Here is a 17,860-nt window from a genome sequence, read left to right as displayed (position 1 = left end):
AGAAGGCGAAGTTCCTCTAGGAACGTTAGTGCCATTGAAGAAGAAGAAGATAAATTGTGATAGATGCGTAGAAATATTTCCTATCAATTCCTTTTTCGGATCCATAAAGACAGGTTCGAGTAATAAGTTTTCGAAATCTTCCATTTTTTCCTACATATTCTGTGTTTAGTTTGAGAAATAATACTTATGACAGATTGTACTCCGAAAATTGTATGTCTGTCACCATGTGTAGAGTTTATCGCAGCTATTTCTCAATCAATCCTAGTTCTAAACAGGTTCTAACGGCTTCTCATTCAGTCTCCTATTTTCTCCATCCTTCCCGTTTATCTCATTTGTCAAATCTCTCGTTCATTCAACCAAAGGTCAAAATTGACAGATATGAATCTGATCGATTATCAAGATTCATAGAAATTGTGCGGATATGAAAAGAATGTATATAATAATGAACCTTACATCTTGTACAGCGCTAGAACCATGCCTGAACCTGTTTCACCGTTGTACATGGCTACAGCTTGTCAATTCAGCTCCAAAATCAGCACGATAGACGAAATGCGAAAGCAAAACAGAGACTGATGCTCTTGGATGCGATTGCATCACGGGAACCGAATGCGCAAATCTTCCTTTGATCGAGCGCATTTACAAGCGAACATTCCCTCATGACCATTCCATGCGAAAGCGAAACAGGAACTGATGCTCTTGGATACGATTACATCACGGGAACCGAATGCCCAAATCTTCCTTTGCTCGAGCGCGTTTGCAAACAAGTAAAAGAAATTACAGCCTGTATGTATTCGCAATGACAGAATCTCCAGGTGCTTTGATATTGCGTCCGTGTTCGGGAACACATTCCGATCACCACAAAAGCAATCATCATCATTTAGCAAGATTGTTATGATTTCAATAGCCTGTTTTAAAAGCAATTTTTAAGCTATTGCCACGATTTTTTGAACCAACAAGTGACAGTCATATAACTCTTTGGCATTATATCTTTCGAAAAAAGTGATTATTATACCACTCCGTTCATCCTGTAAAAGGTATTATCGTCCAAAACCTTGCACTCCAGCGTCACTCTCTCGTATTCGAATCTTTGTACTTACACCCCGGTACAGAAATGAAAAACGTAGTCATACGTCAAAATACGCCTCGATAAGTCTTCATGTTCTGACTAAAGATCAGAGCGAGAGAATGAGAAAAATGGGAGTTTTGAGAATTTCATTTTCCTCTTCTGCAAGATTAATAGAACGTTTTATTCTCTTGAGTAATTTATCAGCAGACCATCGCAAGAGTGCGTGAACAGTGATTTTATTGCAACGGGAAAAAGGAGTGACGACATTTAGGTTTTTCATTTTAACTCCCACTTATCCCGGTCAGACGTAATCCCACGTCGGAAACATATCTAATGAATCAGAACAAACTTGAACATCCTATTCGGGGAGCTATATAAACACAATAGATTAATGACAACGATATAAACACAATAGATTAATGACAAAAACTATATACTTGTAATTCTCTGTTTTGATGTTTGATGAAGACCTGACGGTAACGAACAGATCGAAAAAAATAGACATTCAAAAACTGAGTATTTGCATGTCGTGTTTTGTGTCTAATATATTAATTTAGCACTTTTTCGTGAATGGCGTTAACGTTCCCTGTGCAACTTTTGCTGTCTCAACGTATGCATTAACTAGCGTCATTTATTAATACTTAGTTGAGATTTCTTAAGCCAATAACACGCCTTGAATGTATTTCGAGGGGCAAGATCTTGAATACGCGTGATGAACACCCGGCATGATAATGTGAGACGCTAACCACTCGGCCACGGGTGCACAATTGATGCACATTTAATTAATGCACATTTAATTAATGCACATTTAATTATTACACGTTGATCAAACTTTATCTGTCAAGAACACTCAAATATTTGGCTTCAGCCAAACAGGGTATGATCATCCTTTAAGAATAGGAACAGTTTCTGCAGAAATAATGTAAAGATAATGATAATCAAGTTTGGATTTCCATGTAAGTGATTACCACCCTGACACATTTCGAAATATTTCAAAACAGCTGACAGACAGCTCCATTGCCCGACAGAGCTGTCATTTGAAGCAAACCTTTCGCTGGCCAAATTTTTTTACTCTTGGCCGTGTCAAAGAAAGGGAAGAAATTACATTTCGTTTGAGTGTTTACATTACGCAAAGAAAGGTAAATATTATCTATTTCGATAGGTTTCAATCCAAAATGTTGCTAGTGTAGAGAATCGTATCCGCATTCTTAGTTATATGTTGTTTCTTTTGTTTATGTTCAATATTTCCCACTAGCAGGTATGCGACGAAGCATACTTATTAGTGCGCAATGAAATACTATTATGTGCAACATTGCTTGTTATTTTTTTTTGTTCGGTGCCACAATGATCGCAAGGTGTTCTAGTCGTTCCGGACTATGACTTTGATGGGGAAGCAACAAATACAATGCATTGTTACGAATTGCACTTCTGCTAGTGCAGTCCATTGCATAAAATAGTCAATAATCAACTACTAGCAGCTCGACAACTAATGTTCATTTGATCGTTGCAGATTCGACAACACATTCGATTCAAGGATGTCCGTAACATTCGAACAGATAATACTAGACGCCAAGCGGATTGCGAACAGGCTGAAGGACCGGGAAGCGCTGGGTGATTCGCTGCTGCTAGAATCAGAATCGGTTAACAAGCAAATCGAATCAATGCGACAATTTCAGGATGACATTGACATTCTGAACAAACTGGCTCGCGAGCGCTCAAACAATCAACTGATCACCATAATTCACCAGGAAAATCCACAAATTCGTGAAATTCAGCAAGAGAACCGACTGTTGAAGGCTGCCCTCGAGGATCACCAGCACGCGTTGGAACATATTATGACCAAGTACCGGGAACACACCCAGAGTAAGATACTCAACACGAAGGTTAATTTTGTGGAAGCGTTCAGCAAGCATCAGCAGTTTTCGGAACGCAAGGATGAGGTTATACGGCAGCAGACCCAAAAAATTCAGGAAATGGCGGCCGTGATGCAACGAGCCTCCCAAATCGACGAGGAAAAGTTCAATCAGGAGCAAGAGTTTCTCAGTAAATTGATCACGGAAAACAAGGTATGGGAAAATGAAAAAAAAACTCAAAATGTTTCGATCTCTTTTGAGAGAACTTTGACATGTTTGATTCATAAATTTAATATGAAATGAAATTCTAAATGGTGTAACTTCACATTGTCTCTTCCTTTTTATTATTTTTTACTTTGTAATCAAAATTCACCCATTGCAGGGTCTTCGTGAATTGCTGGAGATTTCACGAAAGTATGGGTCCAGTGGGCAGAAAATACTGGTCGACGAAAAATCCACACAAACCGACAACCCTCTGTCGGAAGAATTGAAGATTGCCGAGGACACCCATACAATCCAGAGCAACAACAGTCAGACATCCTCGCAGCTACTGGACTCGGTTTCCAACACAGGTACAATTAAGGTCAGCCCTTCATCGTCGAAGTCCGCTGCAGCAGGAACTGCAACAACCCAACCGAGCAGCACGGTGTCCGCCCTGTCGTGACGGGATTCCGATGAGGGACAGGTTTCCGTTTTCTTCTGCTGCCAATCGGCTTTGCTGTAATTCCCCCATGGCGCGTGGAATGGGTGGAATGCATCAAAAATTGAACCGATTAACCCCGAACCATACTCGATGGACAATTTTAAGGATTATTTTGATACACCATGATTTACACAGACACCCGTTAGCAATTTCATGTTTATAAGCTGCAACGGTTGTTTTTTTTGTTTGCCACAAAATCATTACCAGCGCAACGCATATTGGACCAATCGTTTTTGGAAACATTTGTACACACCCTGTTGATACAAGTATTGCATACTAATAATTAACGTGCACTGCTTGTTAGTTTGGTATACTTTTTATCATCTTTTTTTCCAATTCATTGTAATGATGCATTAACGAGGCACGGACATGTGTTTTGTTTTCATCGTAAGCTTTATCCGATAAACATATAGATACATTAGGAGAATCAAAAGTTGTTTATTATTGGAAAGAAATTCTAACAAACGTGGGTTGCAAATCAACTGTTCCGCCCGGACGCGAAAGCTTCACTCGACGTCACTTATGTTAATCGAATCGAGAAGTTTAGATAATCTCTCACTGTCACATCAAGCAATATTTCGTATTTTTTTCATCGAGATCATCTTACCGAATTTTGCAACGAGCAGACTAAACAACTCGGAAAATTATGATGATTGCACCGATAGCTTCCACGCGTTCGATGTCATCAACTTTGTTCGTTATCTATAACATCAAATTAGAGTTAACGAGCAAAATATTTATCGACATGATTTCTATAATAGGGCCTTTTGTTTTGGTTTGCGTCCCTGATATTTCATTTGGTAAAAGTTTCAGAAAATTTAATATTTAATGCAATTTGCAACATATGAAGTTCCAACAAGAACTCGATTCGGTATGTTTATCTCGCTTTACAAAATGCAAAATTTTGCTCTGTGATAAGGATTGTATCAACTTCTCGACTCGATTTACGATCTATTTGAGCCGTCCTGATTTATTTTTCACAATCTGGCCTTTGTCCAATTTTAATGCAAAATCAGAATTATTTTCAGTGTATTATGTTTTCGAGTAAAAGCTTTTTTATTGAAGACCAAAGTTTTGTGAGCATATAAAGAGTAGTAGTTGGATCTTCCACAAGATCTTTCGAGAGCGTGAAGCTTAGAGTGCAAGGTTTTGAACGTTAGTACCCATTTCCGGCTGAACGGAGTGTTATGATAATCACTTCATTCGAAAGACAAAATGTCCAAGCTGGTGCCCGCTCGGAAATCCATTTCAACAGATCTTCGTTTGATGTTAGTGGAAGCGGAAACGGTTTGCCGACGCGCGTCGAACGGCAATGAAATGTCTTTTTCAAGGCAGGCGGAGAAGGCGTTTGGAGTAGAATTTTCTTCCACAAGGGCCCTTCGCAATGAACTGTAGAAGTTTAAAGCCTCTTTAGTTAAAGAAGAAGAAGAAGACATCCATTTAGTTGTATTTGGGATGTGAGATAAGGAAGGTCACTACAATAGATCAAACTAATGGTCGCAGTGGTACAATGCTCCTACTTTTATCTATATTATATTTTATCTATATTTATAAATTCACCATATGTAAACGCTTGTGAATTTCTCACTGGTGAGAAATCACTAAATTTGGATGCAGTTCTACTTCAGGTGAATGAATTCATCGAAAATATGAATATATTCATTATAGATTATATTCATTCATTATCACGCTAGTGTAAACGGTTGATGCGATTTCTATAAATCTCATCATATTTCTTCACATGAATATATCACTAGTCTAAACCCACCCTTAGAACTTCCTTTTTTCCCATACATTTGTTCTGCCGATTTGTTTGCTAACCCTACCCGTATTTCGCATGCAGACTTCAAAATCGATGTGGAAATCCGCTTTGCAAATACACATTGGTGTCGGGGTATTATTGTTCCCACCGAGCTGTGTTTCCCTAGCACTGACTTCAAAATCAATTTTTCCTGGGGGAATCCCCTTTGTCAAAACATGCTATCGGGGGTATTTTTTCCCACTGAGCTGTATTTCCCTAACACGGACTTCATAAATTAATGTGCCTGAGGGAATCCACTTTGCACATACATTCTTTGTGCGGACACCGACTGGACAACATCGTTGCTGGACGACGAGGGATCGAGTGCCTTTCTCAAGACAATTAGGGTGGAGGTGTAGTGCAGGAGTAGAATAAAGTTTTTCCAAGGGCCTTTCTCAAGGCTAGAGATGAACTGAACTGAACAAGTTTAAAGTCTATAATCAAAAACCAAACCAACCTTTGCAAATACATGCGGGTCGGGAGTATTTTTTGGTGTTGAGTAATTTTGTACTCGCTACGAGAACTACGTAAACATGAGATGTCCAATAATTTCAGAGGGAAATGGAAAATACAATGATCGTTTGACAATTTTTCCGTTCACATATTCAGATAGTCATAGGCATCATACTATACGTAAAAGGACGTTCATCAAATTTATTTGCAACGAAGAACATAATCTATTACAAAAGTTTCGAATAATTGATAATTGATAATTGATAATAATATTTGAAGTGGTAAATAAGTGGATTGCATAATGTAATTGCGTAGTTCTACGTCGAAAATATGCGGTCGTGTCCTAGATACAACCCCTTACAATTTTTTTTAGAGAAAAATGAACTGCAAACGTTTAAAGTCTCTGTAATTGAACAACATAAGAAGAAATTCAGTCAGTTGTGATTGGGAAGTGACATGAGAATGGAGAAATATGCTCTTCTCTCCTAATCCCATTTCTTTTCTGTCGCCGGACCGAAAAGAACCGCATTTGTGGTAAAAGTAGCAGTTCTATTATCGAATGCTCACCAATGTCGCTAACGACCGATGATTCTCATTGTCAGGGGTTGGAGAGGAAGTATTCTTTGCGCTGGGTATTTCCGAGGAGGAATCGATTCCTTGTATGATAATCACTTTATTTGAAAGATGAAATGTCTAAGAGCTACATGATTGTTACTTATTGATTACTAAGCCAACGATAGGTCACGTTCACTTTGCGGTTATATCACAGATCTGACTCACTTCTAGTTTTATCATGTGTATTACTGAAAGTTTCATTTTACCGACGAATTGCGCCAGAAGTACCCCTTTCCACGAAGAACTTAAGGATTATGAGGCCAACGCTACATATGTGATTTATAAGTGTCGGTGGCTCATAGCGGTATTTAGAGATTTAGCCATTTTGTTGAAGCAGAAGTTTAAAATCATCAATGACACATTACAGGTAGATCTGAATAGGAGAAGCATATCCAAGCACCGAAACATTGCCAGAACATTTGATTGGCATCCACTTCCAATCAATGCTGAACTATGTGGTGCAGAAATCCAACCGCTCTGAAAATTTGGGTTGTAGAAGGAGCTCTTGCGTTTGAAATTTGAAATGAAACACAAATTTCTGCATAACTCGAGAACTAATTAAGCACAGTTTGTTTTTGGGTATGAGAAATGTTTCTATGATGGTATGACACCCCTCCATCCTCTGGAATGGAGAGGGGGTCCCATAAAAATATTACACATATTTCAACCGAAAATATTCCAACCAAACATGACAATTGAAAATTTTCGGAGAACTCTAAAGGAAAAAGAGAAAATTCGGAAAATTAAATTCCCATATCTTGAACGAGAATTGTGTCTGAAAATAATCTGATATTATAATGATGAGTTTTGTTAGAAATACTAGGCATTTTATAGTAAAAGGTAAATTTCATGGGGTCGATTAGAAGACCAATCAGTGAACAGTTCTGCGATTAGACCCATGAACTTGCTCATAGTAAGAAAACGTGAATGTTTGAAGGTATTGATAACAAAAAACAAATGTTAGGCGGGACGAAGTTTGCCGGGTCAGCTAGCGTTAAATAAATAAACTAAACGTGTTTTTATTTATTTATTTCTCAAAGAATCACAATGGGTTGGTGATTCGTAACTGTGACAGGTGTCCTGATTTTCAACTCCAACCAGATGGTATCCCTAATAATAGAATAAATTCGGTATCCCTAATAATTGGGGAATAAATTCGGTTTAAGGCCATGTTCTCACGGCAGCAGGGCGTCAACGTGGCGTGAGCGGGGCGTGTTCACTTCTCGCCACGATATTCTAATTCACTCACATTGCACCGTGCCAGCGGCGTGTTCTATGAAAATTGTCAATGTATGTTTTTGAATGAAAGAATGAAAATTGGTTTATTTTTCAATATTCCAACATCGTTGGACGTTTCCGGCTAAAAACTCGGAGGGTAAAAAACGTAAAAAAAATTTAAAAAAAACGAAAAAAAAATAATTATGTCACTACTACAAACAAACATATGCTAGAGAGAAACGGAGAAGTATAAATATCGCCGGCGTGAAGTTTTTTCGTTTGCACGCCAGTCACACGTCAAAACCACGCTCACGTCACGTCAGCCTGATGTGAACACATCGGTAAGAACACACACGATTAATCGTAAGCGTCACACGCCCCGTCCAAGCCACGTTGTCGCCCCGCTGGAGTGAGAACAAGGCCTAAAGCAAGTATGTGTGGAAAGTACATAACCTAATGAATAAGAAAACCTAATGAAATACAAGAATATGTAAACTTTTCTACAATATCACAAGGGAAACATTATATAGGAAAAAATATACAAACATACAAGAGAAAAAAAATCAGGTTTTGGTCAATGTTTTTGTCTGACGAACTTCCGATTTAACGTCAAATTGAAGATGGAAAGAAAGTAATTCACGCTTAACTTTTCATAAGAGCCTATTGGTTTTGATCGATTCTCTTCATTGACTTTCTCTTTCGATAACCACGGCCTTGCAAACAGATTTTGCGCCAGTTTTTCCATACAGTATGATAAACTCTACAGTCCTGAATATCGAACACATCAGGAAATGCTTTTACCACTGAGTTATTAACGGTAGCGAATGTCGATGAAGAGAATCGATCGAAACAGAAAGGTCCTATTGAAAAGTAAGGCGTGAATTCGTGAATAGCGCCAATAATCAAAATGACACCGTTTCTCATACACCGATCGTTCATTCTGAGAGTATGCAGAGCATTCTGTATTTCTGGTACAACTTGCGATGAAGTGTTCCTCTAGTTTACTCCAAACATCCATCGACTAAAAAAAGGCAGAACGTATCAATATGAATCGTTCACAGGTTTTTCGGGGATGCACTAGGCTGGAAATTTGCCTGCTAACATTAGAACTTACTGAATTTTTTGCAAAATTATAGATGACTAGCTGACCCGGTAAATTCCTTCCCTCCCAAAATGGACTTTTTATTATCAATACCTTCAAACATTCACATTTTCTTAGTAAGCGAAACTTCATCGGTCCAACTCCAGAACCGTTCATTGATTGATCTTCTAATCGAACCTTTACTATTTCCTTTTACTATAAGTTTCCTAGTACTTCTACCAAAACTCGTCATAATAATATCAAATTATTTTCAGAAACAATTCTCATTCAAAACTTTTCAATCACTTGCAAATGACATGTTCCTCCGTTAACATGGAATACATGTTTGATACTGAAAATATAAGAAAATGAAGGCATCTCAAATCTCGGACGATTCATTCCTCGAGCTCTGCGCTTACACATTTGGCGATCCATTTTTATTTACTAGCTAGCTGACCCGGCGAACTTCGTTCTCGCCCAAAATTATTGATTTAATATGAATTCTTTAGAACAAATTTCAAAACTTTTTCTCATCATAGCATTGTTCTATGGGCAGAATACAACAAAAACAACACGGCTCAAAAGGGACCTTTCCTTCTTCGGATTTTGCGATTAGCAACACATTTGGCCTTCCTTTTTTATTTATATAGATAGGAATGGGTTCTGCATAACTCGAGAATGAATCAAACAAATAAAACCAAATTTGGCATGTGGAGGTTTTAAAGTGCAATAAATGTTTTACTAGCTGGTTAGGTCAGCTAGTAACTATATAAATTTTCATGATGTCACGATGTAATTATAGAATATATGCGAAATTTCGAATTTTCGTTCATAGTTTCCCGAAAATTTTCAATTGTCATGTTTCGTTGAAATATGTATAATATTTTTATTGGAGCCTCTTCCCCCTTCCAGAAGAGGTATAAACTATTCTCGTACCCAAAAACCCTCACATGCCAAATTTGGAATTTCGTATGAGGAGAACGGAATCTAGATCTAAGCAGGAGGTGAAGGACTTCCCTACATTTCGTACTAACTATTGCTATAATGAGCCTATTAGTAGTATGTTCCGTGTGGTGCCTGGACATACTAGCCTAGTGTCAAGTTAGAATAAGTCGTATCTTTGTTAGGATTAAGAGGGTGTCATTTGGACTGTATGTTCCGTTGAAGCAAAAGATGAGCAGGTTTTATGCCCATTTTAGAAAAAAGTTTCAAGCACACTAAATGGGCTTTTCCCGGCTCAAAAAAAAAAAATGAATAAAATAAAATAAATAAATTAGTGGTTGTCTTTTGCGATCCGGTACAGTTTTATTACATTCGGTACAGCGAAGATGCCAGGTGGGACGATGTGGCGGGAGCAAAAAATTTCACTCCGGGAACCGGAACCGGTGAGTGATATGTTAATATTTCTAAAACGAGAGCGTTACGTTTGGGGAGAAAGGTTCGACCGTTGATACGTTGAATAGATAAAAGGTGTATGAGTAATGCTAGTTACCTATTGGCACAAAACTTGTTTCAATAACCCAAAACTACTGCGAAAGCGAACTATTGAAATCGCAAAAATCTATAAGTATGTGTACTTGCTTGAAAGTCCATCTTAGTCAAAATTTGTCGATGAATGTATTTGGCTGTCAGTGAAGGTTTTCTAAATATTGGTCTCGCCATGGCCAACCTCAGTTTCTATTTTTTTTATTGTGTTGAACAACATTTTTCGCCACAGAATGCATCTTCAGAATATGCAAGAAGCAAGCCTAGTGTAGAGCAGAAACAAAGCAGAAGAAAACTATTACATAGCGGCGATGGTACGAATTGTTGATTCTATGCGTTATCAAATAGATAACGGTCCTCCAATACCGCGCTATGTGTAGCACAAGAAGAATGTTGCGATGCATACTGAGTGCGTTACGTGTATTGTTCTCACGAGAAAAAAATGCGCCATGAATCAACCATCTTCAGCGGCGTCTACAAAACAACTCCAACCCATCGGTCCTTTTTAGGACCACTAAAACTTTCGCTAAAGAGTTATTTTAGAAATTTCGATGCATTCTAAAAATCTATTTTATATTTATTTTTTGGCTGAAGGGAGCTTCTGTAAATTCAGGACTGTGCCTTCTAGCCTTGGAAAAGACCAATTTGAAAAATCAAATTAAACAACAGCTGGATGACTGATACATCGTGAATGATTTGTTTGTGATTCAATCCATCATTCAATTTTCGTGATTTCAATTATTGTGTCCGGGTTCAGCATTGAAAGTTGTGTTCTTCGGTGGAAAACTTGTTTCGACCCTATTGCTTTCACCTCCACCGCCAGCACACAATAGATCCGGTTCGGATTTTCTATTGACGTTCTGTCTCTTCTGAGATGAAGATGTAATTTTTCTAAAAGATGCCGAAAAATAACTTATAAATTCAAGACGATCAGTAATTCAGTTTCAGTGCTCTAGATAGCGAGCAATCAACAGTACATGTCTATGCTCAGAATTAATTTGATAATTTTTTTATTTACTTATTGCTTCACGAAACGATAATTTCGTAGTTCTATGTTAACAATGGGGTCGTATCTTGGACACTTGGACATCACCCTTCTTGATTTATTTTTTTGCGGCCCGCGACACCATGACTAACATGTGTTTGTGGCCCCTATGAAAAAAAGGTTGAGGACCGCTGCCCTAGACGGCGTTTAAAAAAATATCTGTCCTTCCTCCGTCCATGGTGGACCAATAGACCGCACAATGGATGAGTGATCTTCAACGAAAAGGTCATAGAATTACCCCACAAAAGGCTATCGAATATGTTCTCTGAATTCCAGCTTCTGGCACATTGAGCGGGACTCTTCTATTCAAACACAAGTGGGTTCCGAGCTTAAACGTACGAATCATACATTTTATATTCATCTTCTCGATGCAAAGTCTAGGTACATGCATTCATCCTATCCTTATTCATTCATACTCCAGTATCTTTTTGTGATAAAAAAGAAGATAGCTGTAAAGATGTAAACAACGATTAAATATCCGTATAGCGAATCTGACTGCTGCTTTCTCTCATTTACCCTTCACTATCCAGCACCTGCTTCAGGGTGGCAGTGGTGATTATGTGGTCATCGCATTTGACCCAAATGTCCTTCTGATGTCGGACGTAGGCCGTGTAGTGCCCCGCGTCCAGCGTCCCCACGTGGTTGATAACAGCATACAATGAGTATCGGAAATCGCCCGTATCGTGCGGCTGCCGAACGCTAGGTTCCCCTTCGTTGCTCTGACTGCTGCTGCCACTGTGTTTGCGATCCGAAGACTTGGAAGACTTCGAAGGGGACGAGGTAGATGATGGGTTCGGCTGATCAGACTTCTTTTTCGACATGAACGGGGTCATGTCAAGCTCCGCAGGGAATGAGATGAAGGTTGAGATCTTTTTGTCAATCTAAAGAGTAAAATGTTACGTTAGCTGGACTGTACTGAAGTGAATCAGAGAAAAAAAATGCATTCTACCAGACTAGAATGTTCGAAACGCTTCAGGTGGAAGCTGGCGACTATTGGCAGTGTACGCATGGACAGCTGTTTAGTGGATTCCTGGTAAGTCTTGCAACTGGAGCATTTGATTTTAGCGCTTGACCCCAGATGCTCGGCCCGGGTAAAGCGTTCCAAGCAATCAATCAGTGATTTTGGAGGGCCCCCATAGCCCTGATTTTGGGCCTCGCCCAAATCCAGGGAGATATCCCAGAATGGATCGATTGTCGTAGAAACACCGTTACACGATTGACATACAACGTCACTTTGGAGGCCTCCGGTGAAAATTTGATCAATAATACAGTTACATTGAGTTGGATTATTGTCCTGTTGCTGTTGCTGCTGCTGCTGAGAATGCTTCGATTTCTCCGCCGCAGCGGCGGCTATTTCATTCATCGATATTTTACAATGACGATGAAGGACATCCAACGTGGCAATAAAGAACTCATGCGCATCTTGCTGCTCATAGCCTGCCAAATGACGAGCGTGGTTCCAGATCAAATGCAGTAATCTGTGCAACGAGAGGGGCCCTCGAGCTCCCGAGTAAAACTCCTGGAAAAGACGTGACACTTCACAAACGAGGCATTTGGCAGCGGTTTTTGCGGTACATTCGTGTCTTTCTGCGAGAAAATAATCTCTCAACAGAGGCGTGTGGATTAATGCCTGTACGATACAGTTCATGAAGCATGTTGAACCCAGATTCAGCAAGCCTCTCAGACCAATACTGGTCAAGGCGGTCACATGCCGGCGTTTGGGGTTTTTCAACAACAAATCAATCTCCAGCTTCGAGGGTGACCACGGCCTCCACGACAAACTCTTATTCAAGTTTTTCGCTTCCTTCTTGATATGCTTCTCAGCAACCACTTGACATTCGCTATCGTAAATGAAATCCCTGCACTGATAGCAGTATATCATTCCATAACACAGCTCCAGGACGATGTAATGCTTGGTTTGCTTACAATGGTCACTGATGTGGGCTCCTTTGCAGCCGAAGTAGATACAATGGAGGCAGGAATATAACTGGGGACCGGAACTGCCACACTTATAACACAGACAGGATAAAGCCTTTCGCCGCCTGGATTCCTTGTTGATACAAACGCTAAAATATGCGTGCACCACCGTGAACGATTCCAGGCCAAACTCCTTCACGAAAGCAGAGAAATGAACACAACCGTGATCCGACATATCCGACACAAATTTTCTGTTTCTGTGCTGAGCAGAGCCGGAAGGGACGAGAACTCTTATGTTAACGGACTTAAGCAGACAAAGATGAGCACCGAATCACTGCGGTGTAGTAGTTAACTTTTTCGAAAAATCCATCTGGTTCGTAGTGCAATTAAGGATAGAAAATGTCCTCTCTTAATACGCGTAGAATGCCGAAATCCAACGACAGCACTGAATTGCGGCCAGGTGGACGTTCTATGTTTTGACGTTTCTACTCACCCCATCCAAAACAGAACGCAATGCGAAGCGAAATGGGAAAAATACTACGCGAGAGCTGGTAAACAAACGGGCTGTGTTTGTGTATGTCTCATCTTTTCTTCTGCTGTACGCAAGATGGTGGAGTTAACAGGTGGCTCGTAATTTACACTATTTAGAAAAGACGTATGAGGAATGGCAAGACGAAAAGTTTGGATTTGTTTATGTTATTACTTACGTTGATATGGTTACATTTGATTTCGTCGAAGGTATTTGAAGCAGTATAATAAATAAACAGTTGTCGTTGAAAATTGTAACCTAGTAACCTTTATGCATATGCTTCCGCCAACTGGTTCGGCTAATGTGATTCAAGGAATGCTTTGATCGTGGTACCGCCACTGGCGTATAATTTGCAGCTTTGTTTTTTGTGCTGGTTCATAACGGCAATCAACCATGCCGGCGAAACTGTAGTCAATGTTTAGTGTTGATTGGATACCATCTATGTAAATAAGTTCAAACTTACGGGATACGTCCGAACGGCAATTCTGACATTACGTTTTACCTTCCACTTCACTTATCTTGGCTGTATGAGATATTTGATAAAAAAGTTCAAGCTGCGTTTATATTTCACACATAGGCGTCGTACACAAATTACGTAACGCTAAAAATCCGGATTTTGGACCCCCTCTCCCCCTACGTAACGCAATTTCCTATCTCTAATACACAGAAAGTAACGCAACTTCGACCCCCCTCCCCCCCTTATCGTGTTATACCATGGACAGTCATATAACTGTACTAGCGTTGTACGTGTACAGCGTTGTACAGGTACCACGATAGCATGACACACATACTTTGGTTGTACATTGTACCGCATGTCAAGCTGACAATCATAAATTTGAATATATTGCATTGTATTTTCACCAATATTTGAATGAAAAAGGTTTTTATTTACCGTCTAAACTATCAAACACAACAAATATGTTTCCAATCTGAGTTATTAACTCAAGAGAAAGTCAATGAAAAGAATGTATACCAAGTGTTTTGATTCGGTTTGTTCATGCTACTCACCACTAACCGTCTATGGCGCTGCGCACAGCACAACTGTAGCCACGTACAGCGGTATAATAGGTCGGTACAGGTACAGCGATTGTACCGAGTTGCTTGCATGGTTCTAGCGCTGTACATGGTGACAGACATACAATTTTCGAAGTACAACGCAAGTACAGCTGTATGTCTGTCATAAGTATTACGTAATTTGTGCACGACGCCTTATGTTATAAAACATATCTCGAGTAGGGGTTGTCCACATACCGTACACACATACCATTTCCATATAGAATGAAAAATTACGCTTTTGTATTTGATCATGAATATACCCATAAACAATAATCGCACAGGAAATCAAAAGGCAATTATGAGAACTTCAATAAATATTAATAATATTATTGAAATTTTCTACATCGGTTTGAAGAAAGTGTCGAAAGTAGATTTTGTTTTGTAGTATTTTATAAAATCTACTGAAATATTGCTCTAATGTTAGCAGGTAAATATTTAGCATACTGTATCGCCAAACCCCTAAGAACGTTCAGCAAGTTTTCTTGATCGAACCTTAGCCGTCCGAAGCATAGCCGGAGTTAATTAGAGGAATATTACATCGCAAACGGTACCAGATGTACAATGTTCTATGCGTACCCTGGATTGAACGATTCGTAACATTCACTTCCTTCAGTTTGAGCTTGAGCTTGGGTAGACTGTACATTTCGAAGTTCTTCTTCTTCTTCAATGGCACTAACGTTCCTAGAGGAATTTCGCCGTCTCAACGTAGTATTACTTGCGTCATTTTTATTAGTACTTAGTTGAGATTTCTATGCCAAATAACACGCCTTGAATGCATTCTGAGTGGCAAGCTCTAGAATACGCGTGATCACAGTGTAAGTCGGAGGAAACTTCGAAGTTGCTCTCCGTGATTGACCTGAACCAGCGAATATGCACAAAGAACACATCGAATAACGCTTGGGAGTTACAAATCATTCTCATTGTGCCAGATTCGTTAAATCGAGCATTAAATAGTCAATAACTTTAAATAATGGGTCGCCTCTATAGCGTGGTTTCCTAGCGATTATCAAGGAAGGGATAGTTGTTAGTGGGGGAGCTAAAAATCAGGATTCACTGTGGTGAGTGATGTGATTAGGAGTTTATCAATCACCCTTATTCTTGTTAACGGCCGTATCCGCTTTCGTTCCAACGCTCTGATTAGAACACCTTCGGAGAATGTTCCATTGGTTTCGTTCGAACCTGGCTGAACGAATACACATTCGAATGTAAACATCGCTGGTGTTACCTGATGTGTTTCGAAATTTCAAACCTATCTAGAGAAGTAAATGATAAAGTCGCTGTTCACAAAATTAGCGCAGTCTATTAAAATTAATGCAATAAAACGATTGCGATGTGTGGTGATGATAGTGAAAGTGGAATACAGCTGGAATCCGATGAATGCATGGAAATTGAGGTAAGTTCAGTTTGTATTAATCCATGCGCTTTACGGTTTGTAACCTTTTTCAAAGCTTACAAGCTGAGATCACGCGCTTGGTGATAGTTTTGATACCAATGAAAAACAAAATATTGTTTGTAAATATATATAACCGCACAAGAAATAACTGAATTATATAAAACAAATTAAATAAAAGAGAAACAGAAACGAATTTCGCAAATCAAATTAAAATTGAATTCAAATTTCTGGCAACCCACTATGACTTTCGTCGTCACGCAACGTATTCCAAAAAACAGGGGAACTTGCAGCACGGCAAAAAGCATTGATGTGTCGTTAAGGTGAAGGTGGAAGCTAGCCACAAATGGCTGCTACAATGGCGCTCATTTCTTTCATCTCCCTCCCTCACCCCTCGCCAGAAAATCAATGATTTTGCGAAACAGTGTGAGGAAAATGATCGTTTTTGCACACTTCCCATCAAGTAATATCAACCAAACTTTAATCGATTACTCACAAGATATTAAATTTTCATCTGCTTTCGCACCGTATAGTGAAGAACGTCGGAAAACTCGAGCAAGTGCTCTGGAAGTTAAATTTTCGTTTTTCAATCTTCAGCAATGGTTTTGTTTGTATTGGTGGAAGCATCGTTATTTTTTCGACACTGATGCCAAACAACATCATCGAAACAGCTATAAAAACCACTCAATAAAATGTTATTCCGGAGTCATAGCGTCATGTCATGAAAATGTCATGAAAATCAATAGAATAAAATTGTGTTGATATCAATACAACGAAGGAAAATGTTAAGGAATTATCAACATCGAGTTACTATGCGGAAGAACTTGTTAATACCAAAAGAGCCCCAATTCGCATGTGTTATAAATTTGCTCATGTTACGCTCGCGTATAATCAGAATCATATGCAAATGCACCTTCTATATATATTTATATTTGCAATTGTTCATCGGAACATATCGTTCATACATTTTACTTTAGTATTGAATTGTTATTTTTTTTTTCAAATGTATTCAAAGACTCGTGTCAATGAAGCGCCACACAGTCTGATAAGTGAATTGATCTATTTACGTGTGCTTTGCTCTTCTTTCACAAACACTATTACCCCATTTTTACACGAGGATTTACCTATACTACTACAATGGCTAGCTTCCACCTTCACCTTAAGTGAGACGGAACCCATTTCGGTTAGCCAATCAGGAGGTAGTACAGTGTAGAGTTATTTGAAAATTCGAACCTAGTTAGCGTAGGGATAACAGGCGGATTTCACTGCTCACATCTCTGCTAAACTCATCAGTGGAGCCGATACTGAGCACAAAGCGCGCCATCCACAATTGATGCGTGATGACGCCACGCATCGTACGATCCTTTGTAAGGACGGGATCCGGAATGCTATATAAGGCCCTCTAACCCACTCGACGGGCTCTTATTCCTGGATTAGCGAAGTAAAAAGTGGTGTTAATTTCGGCAAGTCCAATTTCCTAGTGAATCTAGTGCTTTAGCAACAGTAGTTTTGTTCAATAAAACATTTACAGTGCGCGAAGATAGTGAGCGTAGCAAGTAAGGCTACTTTCATATAGCCCTGGCGGAATTATGAGCCGTAGCAGCCGAAGACGTCCATCTTGCCGGTTGGGGACCGGAAAACGCAGCGC

The 17,860-nt window shown here is 39.3% G+C and overlaps 2 protein-coding genes across 4 annotated transcripts; one reads left to right on the top strand and one right to left on the bottom strand.

Annotated features, from left to right (window-relative positions):
* Positions 1-2,071: 2,071 nt before the first annotated feature.
* Positions 2,072-4,055, top strand: LOC129768379 (FGFR1 oncogene partner 2 homolog). 3 transcript variants are annotated; one of them, XM_055769992.1, is made up of 3 exons: positions 2,072-2,205; positions 2,577-3,132; positions 3,302-4,055. In XM_055769992.1, exons 2-3 carry the CDS (start codon positions 2,602-2,604, stop codon positions 3,581-3,583), a joined length of 813 nt encoding a protein of 270 aa, XP_055625967.1. In that variant the 5' UTR covers positions 2,072-2,205; positions 2,577-2,601; the 3' UTR covers positions 3,584-4,055. The 3 variants fall into 3 exon arrangements, with proteins under 3 accessions (XP_055625967.1, XP_055625968.1, XP_055625966.1); XM_055769993.1 differs by lacking the exon at positions 2,072-2,205 and adding an exon at positions 2,252-2,324; XM_055769991.1 differs by lacking the exon at positions 2,072-2,205 and adding an exon at positions 2,284-2,421.
* Positions 4,056-11,341: 7,286 nt separating this feature from the next.
* LOC129768074 (ubiquitin carboxyl-terminal hydrolase nonstop) lies at positions 11,342-14,068 on the bottom strand. Its single transcript, XM_055769491.1, has 3 exons — positions 12,270-14,068; positions 11,837-12,201; positions 11,342-11,769 (listed from the first exon to the last, which is right to left on the bottom strand). The coding sequence occupies exons 1-3, from the start codon at positions 13,470-13,472 to the stop codon at positions 11,727-11,729; spliced, it is 1,611 nt and encodes a 536-aa protein (XP_055625466.1). The 5' UTR covers positions 13,473-14,068; the 3' UTR covers positions 11,342-11,726.
* Positions 14,069-17,860: the final 3,792 nt, after the last annotated feature.

Source organism: Toxorhynchites rutilus, chromosome 2, assembly GCF_029784135.1.
Source record: "Toxorhynchites rutilus septentrionalis strain SRP chromosome 2, ASM2978413v1, whole genome shotgun sequence".
Classification (NCBI taxonomy): domain Eukaryota; kingdom Metazoa; phylum Arthropoda; class Insecta; order Diptera; family Culicidae; genus Toxorhynchites; species Toxorhynchites rutilus.
The sequence above is the reverse complement of the archived record's forward strand: the minus strand, read 5'-3'. Positions and strand labels throughout refer to the sequence as shown.

What these genes read in the sequence shown, in the direction of transcription:
- LOC129768379 (XM_055769991.1), top strand. Translation starts at nt 2,369, where the DNA reads ATGTGCAACATTGCTTGTTATTTTTTTTTGTTCGGTGCCACAATGATC. An exon ending in GGTGCCACAATGATCGCAAG is followed by an intron (nt 2,422 to 2,576) that starts GTGTTCTAGTCG and finishes TGATCGTTGCAG; the next exon opens with ATTCGACAACACATTCGATT. An exon ending in AATTGATCACGGAAAACAAG is followed by an intron (nt 3,133 to 3,301) that starts GTATGGGAAAAT and finishes CACCCATTGCAG; the next exon opens with GGTCTTCGTGAATTGCTGGA.
- LOC129768074 (XM_055769491.1), bottom strand. Translation starts at nt 13,472, where the DNA reads ATGTCGGATCACGGTTGTGTTCATTTCTCTGCTTTCGTGAAGGAGTTT. An exon ending in GTTTCGAACATTCTAGTCTG is followed by an intron (nt 12,202 to 12,269) that starts GTAGAATGCATT and finishes TTTACTCTTTAG; the next exon opens with ATTGACAAAAAGATCTCAAC. An exon ending in CAGGTGCTGGATAGTGAAGG is followed by an intron (nt 11,770 to 11,836) that starts GTAAATGAGAGA and finishes ACATCTTTACAG; the next exon opens with CTATCTTCTTTTTTATCACA.